The sequence below is a fragment of the Syzygium oleosum genome, unplaced genomic scaffold (assembly GCF_021117445.2).
Source record: "Syzygium oleosum isolate NSW1041296 unplaced genomic scaffold, Sole_v2.1 Sole_v2.01, whole genome shotgun sequence".
Lineage (NCBI taxonomy): Eukaryota > Viridiplantae > Streptophyta > Magnoliopsida > Myrtales > Myrtaceae > Syzygium > Syzygium oleosum.
This window is the reverse complement of record NW_026607485.1, coordinates 3,663,444-3,683,810: the sequence shown is the minus strand read 5'-3', so window position 1 is coordinate 3,683,810 and position 20,367 is coordinate 3,663,444. Positions and strand designations below refer to the sequence as shown.

The 20,367-nt window shown below is 39.6% G+C and overlaps 2 protein-coding genes across 2 annotated transcripts; both read right to left on the bottom strand.

Moving 5' to 3' along the window:
• Positions 1-3,381: 3,381 nt before the first annotated feature.
• Positions 3,382-4,571, bottom strand: LOC115693033 (disease resistance protein L6-like). The gene is made up of 2 exons (XM_030620008.2): positions 4,066-4,571; positions 3,382-3,463 (listed from the first exon to the last, which is right to left on the bottom strand). The coding sequence occupies exons 1-2, from the start codon at positions 4,569-4,571 to the stop codon at positions 3,382-3,384; spliced, it is 588 nt and encodes a 195-aa protein (XP_030475868.2).
• A 561-nt stretch (positions 4,572-5,132) lies between these two features.
• Positions 5,133-12,826, bottom strand: LOC115661686 (disease resistance protein L6-like). The gene is made up of 4 exons (XM_056320744.1): positions 12,321-12,826; positions 12,041-12,092; positions 7,310-7,391; positions 5,133-5,428 (listed from the first exon to the last, which is right to left on the bottom strand). Exons 1-4 carry the CDS (start codon positions 12,824-12,826, stop codon positions 5,133-5,135), a joined length of 936 nt encoding a protein of 311 aa, XP_056176719.1.
• Positions 12,827-20,367: the final 7,541 nt, after the last annotated feature.

Below are 20,367 nucleotides of genomic sequence, written 5' to 3'. Positions count from 1 at the left end.
TCTAAAATTTTAAAAAATTTCCAAAATTTGGCGGAAAAGCAAAAAATGTTGTTCTTGCTTTCTATAAGGCCAAGCAAAAGGCCCAAATTGCTAGAAGGTGGTGGCATGGAAGCAGTCTGGTGGGTTTTAGTTCGGGCCACGTTTTTTCCAGTCTCTACATGGTTAAAACACTCCTTAACATAGTTTTTTTGACAATATTGCCCTATGTGGATTTCACTTTTTAGCATCCCTTTGTCTTTTTTTTTATATTGATTTCCCATTTCTTTTCTTGTGGGTCCCGCATCCACTTTCCTTAATCTTCTTCCTTCTCTCTCTCTGGTCGAACTTTGTTCTCTTTCAAGAGGCAAAGAAATGGAGAATTGTGAAGGTCACATCCTTGTCGTAGGCAAGGCCACATAAACCCACCACTGGGACGTCGACGAAGCCCTCCTCCTTAACCACCGCCATCTCTACAGCTACCGATCTGACTCGCTCAACCTCAATGTAATTCACGCTCTTTGCGAGGAAAATTAGCAAATTGATCGGTGGTTATTTCGACAGCTAGATGGGGAGAGGGCGAGGAAATTAATTGTCAATCTCTGGGAGGTACTGAATGCCAAAAGGATTGGCTTGTGAGCAACGCTGCTTTTGTGAATTTCATTGATTCCTTATGCAATGAAGGGTTTTTCGATAAAGTCTTTTATATTGCAAAGAGTATACCTTAAGGCCATTGCCCTCACCCTCCCCATCACCCTTCCCAACTCCTCCTCCTTATTGACGCGAACTACTCCACCTTTTCCAATCTCATCAAATGCTTATTGCACAACCTCCTCATGCCCTCTAGTATGCACCACTCTCCGCGAACAACATCCACTTGCTGCCGTAAAACATGTGGTGCAAAGTAAAGTGGGATCCACAAAGAAAGAGGTAGAAAATTAATAAAAGAAAAAGGACACGCCCAAAAAAAGTGGAACAACACTTTCTTAAAATATTCGCTGAAGAGGGATGCTAAAAAGTGGGACCCATAAAGGGCAATATAGTCAGATTGTTATGTTGAGTAGTCTTTTAGCTATAAAAGGAGTAGAAAAAGGGCGAAAAGTTCTATGAACATCATAAAAGGTTTTTTTTTGTTTTTTTATGGTGAATTCGATGATGAGTTGAATCACACAAATCCATGAAGCTGATCAAGCAATTATTTTCTTTTGAGTAGTTTGCCACCTCTCCTCCAGATACTGTCTTTTTTAATTTCAGTGATCTCATAAGTCGAAAATGGGAGCTGGTGTGAGCAATTCTCACTCCCAAAGCATTTCCATAGAAAGGCCTGATACAAATCTTTCTGATGGGTGGATTGTTGGAGCACTTGTACGAGTTGACATTTACAACTTGCTCGATTTCAAGGAAATTTGATGATCAAGCTCTCTGCGTGGAGGAAGCTTTTCGTCATCCTCGGATAGTTGCATATATATCTTGAGAAGCATATATTAGTTCTGCAGTAGAACAAAAGAAGAATGTACCTTCCCGGGATAAGCGAGACAAGAGAATAGTTCGATTATGTTAGCTTTCAATGAAAACACTTGTATAGTCTTCCCAATAGCTCCTAGCATCCCAGATAGCCTCTCCTATTTGTTGACACTTAAAATTTAATTGCCCAATAAAAATAAATTGCATAAAATTTAGGAGTTAATTTTTTAACCCCTAAAACAAAAATATTTTTTCATTTAATCGCATGACATATAGACATTAGGCATATTTGCATTAATTACACTAAATAGAAGATAATTTTATTAAAAAATATATAATATACAATATATAATAAAATAAAAATTCGGATCAGGCCGGGTTGACCCGGCTCCGTTCTTTTTTCTCTTCCCCCTTGCCTTTGCATGAGTTGGGCCCAGCCCGACTCCCCCCTTCCTCTCTCCTTCCCTCTCCCTTCCTCTCTCCGCTGTCGCGGTGGCTGATCCACAACCGAGCACAGAGGTGGCCGGCGGACAACCAAGCCAAAATGAGTGGACCAGAGTGGAGAGCAAAGAGAGCAAAGCAGAGCATACATTGAATGGCCTAGAGGGGGCGAGCAGACGGCCGCTGGCCTGTATAAAGATTGGAGTGGAGAGAGAGACCAGGGGGCCATTTTCACAGAAAAATAGAGAGTGAAAGAGAGAGAAAACAGAAAGATAGAGAGCAATTCGAGCGAGAGTGAGTGAGTATAGGGCAAAAAGGAGTCCCAGGTAGCCTCGCCATCGCCTGCAAGCTAGCCGACGACCCCTAGCTGGAGCCGAACCGGTAAGCTTCCCGGCCCCCCTTGTTTTGCCCTGTTTTTTGTGCAGGTTGGCCAAAGCTCGTGGCTGGCCCTTTTGCGCGAACTCTGGCATGTGCCGTCACTTTTTTTAGTCCATACATCACGGCAAGGAGTGCGTCGTGATCGTCGGTGTAAGCTTCAGCACCGAAAGAGGTCGGGAACCCTTCATTCCAGTCATGCACCCCACCTATTTGACGAATTGCTAAGTGAAGTCCGAAGAAGCCGAATGGAAGCCAAAAGTGGCCGGGTGTGGCCGGCCAAATCTCGGCCGGAGCTTGGGCGCAAGATGCCCAGGCCGAGGCTTAGCCGGCGATCACTTTGGCCGGCCAGGTAGTGGCCGACGGAGGATGTGGGAGAAGATATATAAAGTCGTAGAATACATCATCAACAAGTGAAGATCGACTTAAATTGACAAAAGGGACACCACAGACGTAAACTGTTGACGGAGTGGAGATGAAATAGTTGTCCAAAGTGGTGGAAATAACTCATTCGGATGCAACCGTCAGAGGAGGTACCCATAAAGAGTTGAGTCCAATGCAACTGTCAAGTAATGAAAGTGGCAATCAATGAAGTCGAGGCAGAGCAACTGTCACCTAATGGAGGTAACGCAACCGACCGATAATAAGGTGGGTAGATGCAATCATTGGAGTATGTAGCAATCATATAATTAAAACCTTGGAGGCCATATTGGAATTGGTGATCTCGGAATAACTTCTTGTAGATATGAAGTGCTAGATCACGACAGTCATGTGTAGTTTGTGTAGTATTCTTAGTAACTGCTATTAACTGTCAATGGTAGGGATAAATACTGAACTGTAATATGTAGAGAGGACCACAAATCAATCAAATAACACTAGTTGTTCAACTTTATCTTCCTATTGATTTTTACATTCTCAGTATCTTTACATTGCCGGCAACGATTGTTCCCAGTCTCAGTATCTTTAATTTCCTCGTCATTTACATTTCCTATCTAAGAATCAACAAATGACTCTTTACAACATTTGTCGGTTTGTATCCAACTGATCCATATCTTGAAAGATATTTTGTCAACTTTTTTCGACGAAACAATTCATTCAGAGCTTTCAACCCCAAAGTTCCCCAGTTCATCTCTCGACGATGTATTTGTCTTGTACCTTCAGCTTCATCAAAATCTCTCGAGTCACCAATTTAATGAACTTCCAGTGCCTGCCATGAGTGAATTTAAGTCATGATTGTAAAAGATAACCTCAGGACACAAAGCAAGTGGTTGCCATCCACAAGCCTTTTACTGCTTACTGAATTGAGTAGTGGACCCATAAGGAAGAGACTTTTTAGGTGCTTTTGGAACTCGATGCTCCTATAATTAATCATACACTATATATATTGTGAGATTTTTGTATGTAGTTGCTTCTGAAAGGGTAACACTTCCAACCAGCGATTGACCATGGATGGACGGGAAACTTTTTTCCATACCATATAAAACTTTCGCGAAAAAGAGAGAAAAGTTAACTTTTAAAGAGGTAATCCACCATTTACCAACGCAGAGAGATATAACATTAGATCTATCGATGAAAGATTAAGAGGAAAAACAAAAATATACCTAAGATATAGTCCTTCTATTTATTAACCCATCTCCCCACTCTTAACTTACCAAAAAGAAATAGGATTTTGACTGTACTTTACCGGGTTTTTGCTTTATATGGTTTGGATGAATGACGGTTAATTCTCTTACCAAAAGTAGTTTTCAAAGCTCTCATAAGGAAAGTCCAAAACAAAAGTTACGGAGTAGTTTAGGACACCAACCATACCCTTGGTTTTTCAACTCCCATCCTTTGATTTGGGCAACACTTCTGAGGGCATCCTCCCACGATCGGGTAGCGTGGCTGCCGAATTCCTCCTCATGCTTTGCCAAAGCCCCGATGTATAGTTGAGATTGAAGCTTAACATCGCGAGGTTCCACGTCATAGAAAATCGGCAAAATCTCTTTCTCGGATGGTTTGAATTTCTTGCACTCCACCATGTGCTCAAGCTCGCGAAGGCACCAAGGGCTAGAAGCATAACCTTTAGATAAGATGGGTACGTAGATCTTCGATCTTTCAATGGCAATCCGCAGCCCATCGCCTATTTCTTGACCGACATGGAGCTCTTCCTCATCGAAGAAAACACGGATCTCCGCTTCTAGCAGATCGTGGTAAAGGCAATCCACTAATCCTTGGCGAGTGTCTGGCCCTCTGAAATTTAGAAAGACATCATAATCAATCGCCAATGACACGCCGCCAATCTTTTCAGCCTTCGAACTCTTTCCCACACCCATTCGCACAGAGTATTTTGGCAAAAAGAGGCAATTTTGTTTGTTGAACACAACCTTCTGGAGAGCAATTTTACCGATTCCGTCCATTCCATGAATTAGCGCAAAGTGCAGGTCCAACCTTAGCGAAGGCATTCTCTTCGAGTGATTCGTCATAGCAGGTGAAACCCTAGAAATTTTCAAATGATAGCGACTTTGTTATTGGAACATACGTCTAAGCATGTCCAAATATGCCCATGAAACAAGAAGATTGGGCCCAATGAACAAGAAAACTTAATGTTTATAATATTTATATGTCTACGTGGCTTTCCTATAAAAAAGAAAGTCTAACGTGGACGATGACATGGCCCTTAAAAACTCATTCTCTCTCTCTAATCCCAGAACAAACCAATCTCAGAGAGAGAGAGAGGGAGATATCGCCTACCTTAAAGCTGAAGCTCTCAGGAAGTCACGATTCATCTCCAATGGCGACCAAGCCACTCCAACATGAACTTAGAAGTGATTTTTGCGGCTCCAACTGTTTTTTTTTTTTTTTTTTTTTATTTTTTTTTAATTTTTTCCCTCCTTCTACCAAAAAGTACGAGCCCATATCCCTCCCACCAACCCTTCCCTCAATGTCACCACCTTCATCTCCTCCTGTTTTCTCCACGGCTCCACCACTTTCATTGACGCCTCATCCGGCCTCCACGTCCCCTTCCCAAGCTCCGGCACTCCATCGACTCTCTGACCTCCCGCCTCTCTACCATGTGCATCCAGAAGGGCAACGTTGTCATCCTTCTCTCTCCCAACTCCATCTCCTTTCCTGTCGTTTGCCTTGCTGTCATGTCCCTCGGTGTTGTCATCACCACCACCAATTAGTTGTCCTTCATTCTCTCAATCTAAATATGTTCTTTGTTATATTTCTTCTTCCCAGCATTTAAAACTTCACCACGGCTCCTTGTTTATCATTGCTTCGTCTTTTCTATTATCCATCCTCAAAATCGCAATGTAAAAATTTCAATTTCGGTGAAACAAAATCACACAAATGAAGTAGCTGACCTCCATGGCAAGTTTCAGCTAGTATTTTTGCCCCAAATTCTCAGTTGTGAGGTTAGGGCTTGAGGAAGAGGCTGAGAGAAACGATTTTGAGGTCATGTTGTTAAAGTTTTGTGATATCCAAAGCTTTCAGCTTCTTAGCAACTTGTTACAATAGCTAAAGAAGGGGAAAAGTGCCAAAAAAGTCTTAAACCTTTTGCATTTGTGCCAATTTAGTCCTAAACATTTTGCATTTGTGCCAATTAAGTCCTAAACCTTTTTATCTTTGTGCTAATTCAGTCCTTCCTTTCAATTTTGGCTGGATTTTGCTGACGTGGACACCGGCCGGTCACCGGTGCTGACGTGGACAACTTTTAATAATTTTTTGAATTTTTTTTTATTCTTTTATTTTTTTTTTCCCTCCCTCCTTCCTCCAGCCAGTTGCCGGATCGGCGACTGGCCAGAGGCCAGAGGTCGGCGAGGCTCCCCCTCGCCGGCCACGGCGAAGGCGAGCTTCGCCATGGCTGGGTGAGGCCCAACCTCACCGGATCTAGCGAGGCTCGCCTTCGCCGTCGCTGGCAAGGGCGAGTCTCGCGAGGGGCTAGCGAGGTCGACCTCGTCGATAGCTGGGCCAGGCACGACCTCGCCCAATCTGGCGAGGTCCAGCCTCGCCTAGCCATGGCGAGGCTCGCCTTTGCCGGCCTCTGGCCTCTGGCCGATCGCCGATCCGGTGACCGGCTAGAGGAAGGAGGGAGGGGAGGGAAAAAAAAAAAAAAAGAAAAAAATAAATAAAAAATCAAAAAATATTAAAATATTATTAAAAGTTATTCACATCAGCGCCGGTGATCGGCCGTCGGCCGGCCGGCATCCACATTAGCAAAATCCTGCCAAAATTGGCCAGAAGGACTGAATTGGCATCAAAAAAAGGTTTAGGACTAAATTAGTACAAATACAAAAGGTTTAGGACTTTTTTAACACTTTTCCTACTAAAGAAGAGTAAAGGGAAACTTCCATGCAAATTTAGAGGCAATAAATGTTTGTGTTGGAACTGAGTTGTAATTGTGTCGCATCGTTCTCCCCATTTAAGCCACATAGACCCATTCACTTTAATGTTAACACCTATCCAACCCGATCCACGTATATATCCATAATATGTTATTTAATACAATCTTATTGTAAATGGCCTTGATCACGAGACGAACTTAGTTTTACTCGTGAATGGTCTTGATTACTCTATTCACGACCCATTTATTTTAGGTAATTTTGGAACACAAAGATATATAACATTAGATCTATCAATTAAGGAATTAGACACAAAGACGCGAAAGAAATACCCTTGTGACAACATTATCAACTCAGTTTTAACATTTTCTAGTTTGCTTTGATTTTGAAACCACGTCCCACTGTCTTTTCAAAGTTAGAATCCGAAGGTGGGAAATAAAGTAATGTCAGTCAATTTCATACGACCTTATCGAAGGTTTAGGGAATAAGCGAATGAGGAAAAGCGCATAAATGCATGAAAGAAGAACGCCATAATATATAGAAACACTTTAAGATTAGGCAAATTAAATCTTAAATGAAGGACTTCACCGAAAGAATGCGAAATGGTAGAACACATGTTCCGGGAATCAACCTATAGTATATTTCTATTTCCCGGGAATAATATATAGCATGACACTCCACATCATGATATGGGAAACCAACTTACACATGCAATATGGGAAACCAACTTGCACTACAATAGCTGGAGAATTTGATCCTCGGGGAGTTCCAATTGAGGTCACTCAGCTGCCCGAGCTCCAATTGATCAACCTGAAGTGCAGTATATATGTAATCTTGAGTTAGAATGATAAAGAAGCTTTGAATTTCATTAGTTTCTCCATTTTTCTAATATCTGTAATTTCCATGCTGTTGCTGTGTGAAGGTATAATTCTACATTGACAAGTTAGCTCGCGGTCTGAATGTATGACATGGTTGAACCTGTAACCAAAAAAAAGAGTCTAAATGGATGACATGGTTGACCTGTTGCCAAAAAGAGTTTTCAAAACACACGAGGGGGTTCATTCAATTTTCAAAACGGCCTAAACGATATCTTATTAAGCTTGGGTATATGATGAATGTCCAAAACAGAAGTTAATGGAGTACTTTAGGATTACTTACCGCCCCACTTTCGCCTCGTCTGGCGGCCGAACTTCTCGCTGTCTCCCTGGGGAAACCTGATGTCTCTCCCGAAAGTACAGACTCATTTCAAGTATTGATGAGTCTTTGTCCTTTTTCTGTCGATCCTCTTGAAAGAAAGGAGGTATTTCATGCTTGAGTTTTTGTCCTTTTTCTGTCGATCCTCTTGAAAGAAAGGAGGCCTCACATCATGTTAGTAATCTTTTGTTCTTTTTAGAAAGGACGAGCGAATTTCTACCCTCGTCTGAAATTGACGACGTTTCCAAAGCATCTGGCCAGACCATGTTGTGAAGAGGACGCAAATGAGTATTGGGATCTACGGAGACAAAAGACGTAAACAGACTGTAAATGCACGTGGCGCCAACCCAAGAGACACTGCACTACCTTGAAATTCGACCGGCAGGAACTAGAGTTTTATAGATATCATATGATAGTGGCGATTATTATTGAAACAGACGTCTAAGAAGATTAGGCGCCAACAAGCACTACCTTGTTCTTCATGGCATAAACTTGAAAGTCGATAGACCCAACAGGAAATATTAGCATTCAAAGTTTAACTTTTTAGATATCTCAACGCTGAAATGCATGGATATTCTTGGTTTTATTTAATAATTGAAATATTATCCATTTAGGACAACTTAACATAAGCTCAAACTTAAACACATCCTTAACCTTCTTTCTATCCTTGTAGAAGAACTTAATTTGAAAACTAAGAGACCTCGGTAATCATTTTTTATTAGCAAAAGCAAAAGTTTAAAGTCAACAAAATCAATCTATCCAAACGAAGCTACATTGTGTATCTCAATTGTAAGTTAATTTGATTCTTGCACATCACTTTTTAATAAATTATCGATTAGATAAAATATTTAAACAAATTACATAAGTTTTTGAACTTTTGCCATCGCGATACACTTCTGGTTTTATTTTTTGTGGAAAATTATCTGTCAATATGCATTATCTTTAATTTCCGGTCTTTGAATCACTTAGGAATATGAGTCAAAAGACATTCTTTTCATAGTCAATGAAAAACATATGCTTAAATTTAAGAAAATGAATTATTTTAAAGGGGTGGGGCTATTTCCACTCTCATTTTGGATGGAACCTCACCTTTTTTTTTATAGTGAAAAAATAAAACGTCCTGATGCTATCAATACTCAATTAAGTAACAATATTACTTACTATAATTTACTATAATCACGTTTCTCTCTCCTCCCCCTCTCTTATGGTTGTCGCTTTCCTTCATAGTTTTATAGCCCTTTTCTTCCTGGGTTTTTCCTTCCTATCAAATAAGAGGGGGGTCTAGCGGGCTGCTAGGCGTATCATTACCTCTCGTAAGCTTGGGACGATTTTAGAAAGTAAACGGTGTTGAGTGTAGGTTACAATGAATCGAGTCTTAAAATGAACAAATGGATAATGAAATAGTGTATCCCCAAATAATGTTTTCGCCAGATAATGAAATAGGGTCTACCCATTGTTATATACGTTTAACTCTAAAATGGCGAAAACAGTCCCCATAGCTTTTTCCCAGTGGGCTCCGCTCCCTGTAAACATGACTTTTTATGGTGAATTCAATGACGAGCTGAACCCTAGATCCATCCATGAAGCTGATCAAGCAATTCTCTTCTTATTGAGTAATTTGCAACCTTACCTCCAGACACTGTCCTCCTTAATCAGTGATCTCATAAGACGAAAATGGGAGCCAGCGTGAGCTGTCTCACTCTCAAGGCATTTCCATAGAAAGGATATTTGACATTTATAACTTGCTCGATTTCAAGGAAATTTGATGGCCACGTTCTCTGCGAGGAGGGAACTTATCAACATCCTCGGACAGTTGCATAGATACACTGGAGAAGCATGAATTAGTTCTGCACTAGAACAGAGGAAGAATACACCTTCCTGGGATAAGCGAGACGAGAGAATATTTTGATTATGTCTGCGTCTAATGAAAACACTTTTATAGTCTTCCCAATAACACCTAGTTTATAAATTATTATCCCGGATAGCCTCTCCTATTGTTCATAGCAATTGTGTGCCACAAACAAATTGATATTGTCCTAAAGGCATTATATACATACACACACCGTGGTAGTGCAATTGGAAACTTGCTACCACCATGAAATACTAGTAGCTTACGGAACACCGTTAAAAAAGAAGCTTTATTTTTTTATATGTCGGTCACATCAATGATGTTGGGCACATGATATGTCTTCTTGTGTCTACTAATAAGTGATGGGTGAGCATCATCAAAAGCATTTATGCAGGCCGCTTCACGTCATTAGACGGATGGCTTTCTTTACTACATCCTTTGTCCAATTAATCACCCGAGGTAGCTTGCCATTACGCAGGGCCAATTCCATACTGCCAATATCCACATTGTCAACATAAGCCAATGGCATAATGGGGACATTTGTTAAATTGTGCACAATACATGATCGAGAACATATTTTCTCATAAATCTACGATAATATATAACCTGTAAAAGCACAATAATCTTTGTGAAGTTTGACTTAGCATTACTGTTGGCACTTAAAAATATCCAAGTCTTCAGTCAATAGCTCGGTTAACAGAAGCTGAGAAACAAATGACGGAGAAAGAAACATCAAGTATTGAGGACTTAGGCAAGAAAACTAGTTTTACCTGACGGAGGCTATGGGTGAAGACAGACATAGTCTTAGAACAAAGCATCAACAAGTGAAGATCGACTTAAATAGACAAAAGGGCCAGCACAAACGTAAACTGTCGACGGAGTGGAAATGAAACAGCCATTGGAATAACTTCTTGTAGATAACCAGTACTAGATCGCGGGAGTCATGTATACTTTGTGTAGTTATCTTAGTAACTCCTGTTAACTGTCGATGTTAGGTATAAATATTCGAATTGTAATATGTAGAGAGGACCAAAATCAATCAAATAACACTAGTTGTTCAACTTTATCTTCCTATTGATTTTTACATTCTTAGTATCTTTACATAGCAGGCAACGATTGTTCCCAATTTTAGTATCCTTAATTTTCTCGTTATTGACATTTCTTATCTAAGAATCAACAAAGGACTCTTCACAACCTTTGTCGGTTTGTATCCGACCAATTCGTATCTTGAAAGTTATTTCATCAACCCTTTTTGGCGAAACAATTACTAATATTCGTTCAGAGCCTTCAATCCCAATCCTCAGTTCGTCTCTCAACGATGCATTTGTCTTGTATCGTCAACTTTATCAAAATCTCTCGAGTCATTGATTAAATGAACTTCCAGTGCCCGCCACATCAGTGAATTTAAGTCGTAACGGTAAAAGATAACGAGGAATGCTCGAAGAATGGTGCCATTATCGATTGAAAATGATGGTATAATTTCAACCACCACTTTCACTTCGAGAGGAACCGGCTACAGGATTTGTGTAAATAATAAACAACCAAGGTTGGTCAATGGGTTGCCTCACATGTCAAAAAAGAAAATCTAAAGATCTCTTTCCTTTTTTCTCATCCTGAACGCACATGTTCTCTTGATCTCCGGCCCATCTTTCTCTTGGGGACCTTTTATTGTCCGATACAAATCTTTCTTTCTCATTTTAGAAAATTTTAATGCTTGAATGCTATGAAAATTCGGAGTGTTACAAAGTTAAAAGAATACTAGAAACATTGTAGATTATGATTTGACCAGCAGCGGCATTGGCGATCCGCGGCATTGACCACCAGCAACCGATGATAAGGCAGTCGATAGAACTGTGTTTGACGATCACATTCACTGCAAGGAGGAAACGGAAGATCATCATCCTCGGTCAGTTGCATATATACACTTGAGAAGCATGAATTAGTTCTGCACTTGAACGAAGGAAGATTGTAGCATCTCAGAATAAGCTAGACAGCAGAACAATTCGATTATGATAGCTTCTACAGTCTTTCTAGCTCCTAATTTATAACTTATTCTCTTGTTAAATATTGGATACACTTATATTTTTATTGGCTTGTTAGATTATATGTCATTACCGCATGCTTTAACCGTCACGTGAAATACCTTTGCTATTGTGTGACATGAAATTATATGTCTTCTTGTGTCTATTACTAAGTGATGTGCAAGCATCATAAAAAATATTTATGCATATGGTTAATTCATGTCATTAGTTGAATGACTTTCTTTGCTACATCCTTTGTTCAATCAATAAACCTAGGTAGCGTTGGGTTACTCAGGGCAATTACCATTTTCCCAATATCCACATTATCAACATAAGCCAACAGCATAATGGAGAAAATGTGTCCAATTGTGAAGTTAGATTTATCTTTCTTTTACCTTCAGCTTCATCAGAATCTTTCGTGTCATCAAATGAATGAATTTCCAGTGCCTGCCACATTAGTAAATCATCTAAGTCGAACTTGTAACAGATATTCTCAAGACAATTGACAAGTGGTTGGATGAATGACATGGTTGATTCTGTTACCAAAAATAGTTTTCAAAACACACATGGTATTCATTCAATTTCAAACTGTCTATATGAGAACTTTTCCTAGGTTGGGTATATAATGAAAGTCCAAAACAAAAGTTAATGGAGTGATTTAGGACACCTACGTACCCTTGCTTTTTCAACTCCCATCCTTTGATTTGGGCTACACTTTTGAGGGCATCCTCCCACTTTAGCATCATTTGGCGGCCAAACTTCTCCTCATGATTCTCCAAAGTGCCGACGTATGGTTGAGACTTGAGCTTAACATTGCGAGGTTCCACATCGTAGAAAATAGGCATAATTTCCTTCTCGAATGGTTTGGATTTCGTGCACTCCACCATGTGTGTGAGCTCGCGAAGGCACCGTGGACTCGAAGCATAACCTTTAGAGAAGATGGGTACATAGATCTTCGACTTTTCAATGGCTGTCGGTAGCTCATTAGCTATTTCTTTACCGACGTGGAACTCTTCCTCGTCAAAGAAAACACGAATGTTCGCCTCTCGCATAACGTGGTAAAAGCAATCCGCGAACCCTTGGCGAGTGTCCAGCTTTCTAAAACTTAAGAAGACGTCGTAGTCAATCGCCGGCAACTCACCGCCACTCATTCCAGCCTCCGAGCTCTTTCTCATGTCCATTCTCACGAGTATTTTTGCCTCAAAGTTTCCTCTCTCAAAGCACCTGATCAGTGAAAGTCTCGTTCACTTTGACTCTCCTCTCCTCAAGCCTGAAGCATTACAACTCCGCTTTGAGTTTATAGAAAGGTTTCTTTAGCCGACCGTTTTTTTCCGAAAGGTTTGTTTTTGTTTTTGTTTTTTTAGAAAGGACGAGCGAGTTCTCAAAGTATTTATCAAATTGACGACATTCTCAAAGCATCTTAGTTCATTAGGAAGACATATAAGACATTGAAAAGAATTATGCCCAATGCACATGATGAATAATTAGGACCGATATTTTAGAAAGGACAAGCCAGTTCTCAAATTGACGACATGCTCAAAGCATGTCCGGGAAATTCAAGAAGATTAGGCCCAATGAACAACAAAACTTGAAAGTCGATGGGCCCAATACAAAAAGTTTTTCTTTTTCACATAGTTGCTTTTATATTAGCATTAAAAGTTTATTTTTCTAGATATCTCGACACTTAAATTCATGGATACTTTTTAAAAAAATTATTGAAAGATTATCCATTTAGGGAAACTTAAAATAAGTTCTTGTTTCGCCGGAATTTCCTTGCGACGAAATATCTTCTACCAAAAGTCATTCTTCGATTTTTTATTAGAGGAGAAAGGTTATTTGGCGACTCCGGATAAAAAATATCATAAGCAGACAAGAAAACAACGATAACTTTACTTTAGATAGAATCGTTTAATCATGAACTATGCTGGAATTTAGTCGACGACAACGTCTGAGAAAATACAATCACTTCAACAGAACCAAACATAGACAAACTATGCCGGAATTTAATCAACGACAAAGCTTGAAAACATCAAGATGTAATGTTGGAATTTAATCGAGGACATAACACCCTAGATAGAGATATAGGCCGGAATTTAATTGATGACGCGGATTTGGAAACTATAACTAAGAAACACGCCAGAATTTAATTAACATGAGTTTGAAAATAAAAAAGTGCAACACAGAAAAGCAAAATTAATTGAAAGATAATAGATTTTTTTGTTTGTGCGGGGACTTTCCAATAGACGAACGGTGGTATTTATAGTGGTTGTGCCATAACCGTCTTTGAGCAGTTCTTTAGCAATTGTAGCCATGTTCCTCCAACTCCGAAAGTTTTGTACCCATATTCTCATCATGCCATGATCTTGTTTCCAAGCGGTTATTCCTTTAAAATCGCATGCTAGTTGCATCACGACCTTTATTGCTTGATTCTCCAGTGATTTCAAATCCGTGAGAGCTCCTTGATACCCTCTATGCATCTAACTTCCTCTTGATGCCTTAACTGGTAGTCTATCATCCTTACTACCCTTGTCGACTATCGTTAACCATCCGTCATTGTATATCGATAACTGATCAGTAGTGGTCACCGATGTACGCTAATATTGATAAAGATCCTCGTGGTCATCGACACTATGTCACATACTTAATAATATTTCATGCTCTAGTCACGTGCCTATCCATGTCGATGACTTGGTCACTTTTCAGTAGACGAACAGTGATATTTATAGTAGTTGTGCCATAACTGTTTTTGAGCAGTTCTTCAGTGGTTGTAGCCATGTTTATCCATCTTCAAAAGTTTTGTACCCATATTCTCATAATGCTATTATCTTGTTTCCAAGTGGTTGTTCATTTAAAATCACATGCTAGTTGCTCCATGACCTTCATTGGTTGATTCTCCAATGATTTAAAATATGTGATAGCCCCTTGATACCCTCTATGCATCCAACTTCCTCTTGATGCCTTAACTGGTAGTCGGTTTCCCTTACTATTATTGTCAACTATCGTTAACCATCCATCGTTGTATATCGAAAATTGATCAGTAATGGTCATCAATGTGCGCTAATATTGATAAAGATCCTTGTGGCCGTCGACAATAGGTCATGTATTCAATAATACTCCATTCTCTAGTCACGTGCCTATCCATATCGACGATTTTGTTCACTTTTTGGTGTAAACATATGCCCTCTTTTAAAAGGATTAAAAGTAATTTTAACTCCTAAAAGAGAAATACCTGTAATGTACACACTGCAAGCAGTACTAGGGTGCACATTGTTCATCTGACACTTCGTACTTTGTGCACAATAAGCTAACCTAATAATTGGCTCTTCATAGAAGAAAAAATGACTTAAATAGTCCTTGAATTTTGGCTTAATATATAATGTGGTCCTTGGATTTTTTATTTGTTTAAAATGGTCCTTAAACGCTCGGTAAATGTTCATTATAGTTGTCTCGTTTACTCAAACGATAAATTGAACGTTATTTGATGACATGGATTATAATATGCTGAGTTGGCTTTTAAAAAAATGGATGAGTTAACACGTCTATCTTTTTATCCATTTATTTTTGAAAAGGAAAAAAAATTAGGGCGTTAACGTGTCAATCATTATTTGATGACGTAAATTATAATATCCCGATTTGAGATGAATATCTTACGTTGATAATCCAAGTGTAACTTTTTTGTCCACTATTCGAACTTAATGGATTGGAGGCCACATCAGCAAATTTCGTTAATATGAATTAATAAAAGAATGGCATTGGACATTTTCATATTGTCTAGGGACTAAATCGAATATCTACTAATAAATCAAGGATCATATTGAACAAATTAAAAGTTCGGGAACATCGTTGCACATTCGATCAAAGTTTATGAACCATTTATGTAATTTTTATTCATATAACTTGGGCTTTCGTTTATTAGAAATAGATTTGTTGAAGCTGACATGTGACCACACGACGTGTACACAGTACAACCCCAACCCAGATGAGTGGTGTGTGACATTTGATGTCATTTGGGTCCTTCTTATTTCTTTTTCTCCCTGTTGTCACCTAATCTGCTCGGAGTATTGCCGTCCATTTGGCAATATCTGCTAATCCACTACATGATTCCTTTCATGACTACCCTTCATTAGAACGGATTCTCAACAATACAACTTAATAACATGCAGTTTATCTAAATCATAATACAAGAGAAATCTTCGTAATATACAAACTCCCGTAAATTTTCAAATGAACATTTAACAATTAGGGTATTCATGATTAAATGACCGTCCAATGTCGACCACGGCCTCGACCATAGACGATCATCCACGACTTTGCTAGTGTACAAGGAGCTGCTCAAAATCACGTTGACGACTCCATCGTCTTCAGCCCTGTGGATTTTGACCCCATCATACAGGAAACCATAAACTCCATAAAAGAGACGTTCCCAACCATCTTTGGGGACCGAGTCTCCATCGATGTGCAAGAGGAGGCCATCCCCAAGATTCTAGGGGCAGTTTGATTAGGCCTGACTGGACTGGAGGAGTGGACGGAAAATATGTTGATCCTGTTCTTTCACCGGCTCAGGGCACGGTCGCCTGCCACCATCGGCATGACGCCCAACGAATCCATGCTCATCTGGCTCGAATCCAATAGCCCGAGAAAGGGAGAGTGGCTGCCTAGTAGCACCAAGGCAGTGGTGGATGGGCTATGATCGAGTGGCATGGTCGGTAATGTTCTTGAATGTTTTGGAGGGAGATGTAAATACGGTCACAACCGTCTTGGGCTGTGGTGAGCGAGTCAAGACGGTTGAAAGTTGAGAGGGGCAAAGTGTTAGTGTAAGGTTGAGACATTGATTAATTAGATTAAGTAGAACCCCTAGCTAGAATGCCCTTCAATGGCTCACCTTTTTGTATTATTTTATTAAAATTGCACAAGATATAATACAGGCGTTGCAATAGATATGTCTATTTGATTAATTTTACGAACGATGATCTATTGCAGAAGCAAGCGATTGAATAATAAAATAGACAAAACAAGAAAAATGGTTCGCTTGATATGACCTACGTCCATGGTGAGAGCAACAAAGAATTCCACTATAGATTAAGTAATACAGCAGAGATTACAACTATACTTAAGTCACTCAAACACTCTCAGTGTTTCCCAGCCCTCAATTACACCTAATAACTCAGACAGTTTAACCTCACAACTTCTCATGAATTAATCTCTCAATCTCACAAACGAATTCACAAATCTTACTCGCAAGATTTAAGTCGCTTCAACTCTCTATTGCTTCAAGGTGTAAGTCACAAGAAATCGCCTCTTAGATACCCTTCTCAAAGAACATCTACTTCTTCTATATAGGCAAGAATTGGATCCAAAATAAGAAACCTCTTCAAAGAAAATTTACTTGAATTAGAAAAATTTTCTCTTCATGCTCAAACTCAAGACAGACATATTTTCAACATTATCAAAGAGATGAGCATTCATTTCTTCTTTAAAGTCCCTTGTTTGTTCACGTGATATGGAAATGTAACACTCGTTTTCTTCCCCTTGTATAATGTCATGATTACATCGACGGTCTGTCTGACTTACCAAGTCATAAGTATACAGTTTTTGTATTTTGACGTTTTCTTTGGTTGGTGAAGACAAAACTGACTTAGGGTTGTACTCCAAATGAGTAGGATATTTCAACCGATGTTTCTTTTTGGCACGAACATTTCGAGAGACCTTATGCGGCAGTTCTTGAACGGTCATGATGAATTTTTTTGAACTAAGTCCTTTTCTTTTGTAATTTGTCCTTCCTATTATTTTTTGGCAATTCTCCTTGTTGAGACTATTTAAAGAGGCAACGACGGGGCTGGTCCTCGTGAAACTTTCTCATCAAAATGGACTGAGTCGTCGCTCTTCGTGCATGTTTTGGTGAATTGTCTGCGTATGTCTAGATGTTGGTCCAAACGAACTAGTTTAGTCCAGCCTTCGCATCTTTCCACTCCGTCCAGCCCCATCTAGAAATCGTTCCGTGAGTGAATGAAAGTGCGGTTGTAAAACCTTCTCCTCATTTATAGTGTAATATCCGCGACTCGTAGAAAGGGATGTGAGAATCTCCGAAAGGTACTCGGACTAAGCGTGAATGAGGTCTAAGACCATTCGCCTATTCTCTCCTAAGGTAAGAATTTTCTTGTTCTGTGGACATGCTGTATGGATTTATCAACTCGAATGTGTACCAAAACTGGGTCCTTTTGTTCTCAAATTGTTTTCTTCTGCTCATTTAATTTTTAATAATCGAACTCACCGAGCTCGTTGGACACAAAAAAGGAAAAATAGCTAATAAAAAATTAAGAAGGGGAATTCTTTCGTTGAATTTTGAGAAAGCGAGTGAAAATCCATCACTGACCTCACCAATGTTTGCATGATCTAATTTTAAGTAGCAGAAGATCAATGGGCAAGTTGAGCCTAGAAATCCTTGCCCAAGATCGGTCATGATTAAGTAAATATAAATTTATACATATAAAATTTGGCTGGGTCTAGACAGGCTCAGATCAAGAAGGGAGGCCCATGCCTAGACTCGCTCATTTGCACTTCGAGCTTGAGAGGGTTTGCCTCTCTTTTCAAAATTTCACACCTTAATTGCGCTATGAAGTTTCAAAATATCAATGCCGTAGGCATGAGACAATTATAGAAAGTAATGTTGTCGAGTGTAGATCACAACGAATAGTCTTAAAATGAACAGGTGGAAATAGTGTCTTCCCATATAATATTTTGCCAAATAATGAAATAGTGTCTCCCCTTTGCTATATGCGCCAACTCTAAAAGGGCAAATCAGTCCCCATAGCTTTTTCCACGGCGTGCTCCGCTCCTTGTAGAGTCGACTCTTGACGAACTCACATTATACAAGTTTACTTCTCAGTGGATAGAAAAATTTAGGAAATTACAATGTTAGTCCATGGTGTTTCCAAGATTAATTTTGGTCCCGACTATGCATTGTTCTTTTACAGGTCACAGACTGTTAAAATATGTCTCAAGTTTGAGCCCGATAAACAAAACCCGACTCGAAATTATTTGTGTGGAGGTCTGAATATTTTAAATTGGATATTTCCTGATATGAAATTAGAATCAGCGAAGAAAGAAAGAATATTATTCTTTCCTAATTCTTGTGGAATTCACGGCCAGAAGAGGAAAGAATAAAAATAAAATAAAAAGGAAAGTCCAACTTTGGACGTTGTTGACCGAACTTCACGGTTTCCTATTCCGTGTTGAGATGGCCACGGTGCTTCCTTTCCTGGGTGTATATATATTGGATTGTGGGATTTGGTTTAGTGTGCCGTTGTTGATGAATACATGAAGAGGTCTTCGTGCCGTCCATGTCCAGAGAAGAACTGAAGCGCCGAACCGAGTGCTTGACATGAGTCTTCGTGGAATTACATCCTGGCGTTTTCTTCGTGCGTGATATTGAAGAAAAAGTACGAGTGATTTAGCATATTAAATCTTGTGGTAAGATTTGTGTATAATTCCTTCGTGAGATTGAGAGATTATTTCGCGAGGAATTGTGGGGCTAAACACTGCGTGAGTTATTGGGTGTAATTGGGTCTTGGGAAACACTTAGAGTATTTGAGTGACTCAAGTGTGGTTGTAATCTCCTTTGTATCGCTTGATTTATAGTGAAATTTCATGCTGCTCTCCCCGTGGACGTAGGTCACTACGACCGAACCACGTAAATCTGGTGTCCGATTTATTTTCTTATTCTGTCAAATTTATTGTTCGATCGCTTGGCTTCCGCAACAATTGGTATCAGAGCCTGGCTTGGCTGAGTTGAAGCGAATCGATGGCGATAGAAGAAGGAAAAGTGAAAATCGACAAATTTGATGGGAAGGACTTTGGTTTCTGGAAGATGCAGATTAAGGATAATCTATATCAGATGAAACTACACTTGCCCCTATTTAGGGAGAAGCTAGAGACGATAAAGCAAGCTGATTGGGAATTGCTAGATATACGAGCGTTGGGTGTTATTCGGCTGACGTTGGCACGTAACGTCGCGTTTAACATCGTGAATGAGAAGACCACTGCGGGTTTGATGAAAGCACTGTCGGACATGTACGAGAAACCATCTACGATCAACAAGGACTATTTGATGCGACGTCTGTTTAATTTGAAGATGAGCGAAGGTGCATCAGTTGCTGATCATATTAATTAATTTAATGTGATCATTAGTCAATTGAGTTCAGTTGAGATTGACTTTGAAGATGAGGTACGTGCTTCGATTCTATTATCATCATTGCCGGATAGTTGGAATACTACTGTTACTTCTGTTAGTAATTCCTCTAGGTCAACGAGTTTGACGTTTGATGGTGTTCGAGATTTAATTCTGAGTGAAGACATCCGTAGAAGAAAATCCGGCGAACATGTATCTGCTGCTTTAGTAGGTGAAAAATAGAGAAAGAACTGGTACACGTATTAGCAGGAGTAGTATGAACTCGAATAGACGAAGTCAGTCTAGGACTGGTGGTATTGTCTGTTGGAGCTGTGGCAAGAAAAGGCATATTAGAAGGGATTGCCTTAAGCTGAAAAACGACAAGGGTAAGGGAATTAGAGTTGAGTCTACGGATGATGTTGCTGCTATAACAGACAGTAATTCGGATAATGCTGATTATGTCTTGTCTATCATTGATGATTCGTCATTTGGTGAATGGATTATGGATTCTAGTTGTTCTTTTCACGCTACACCAAACAGGAACTGGTTTACTAC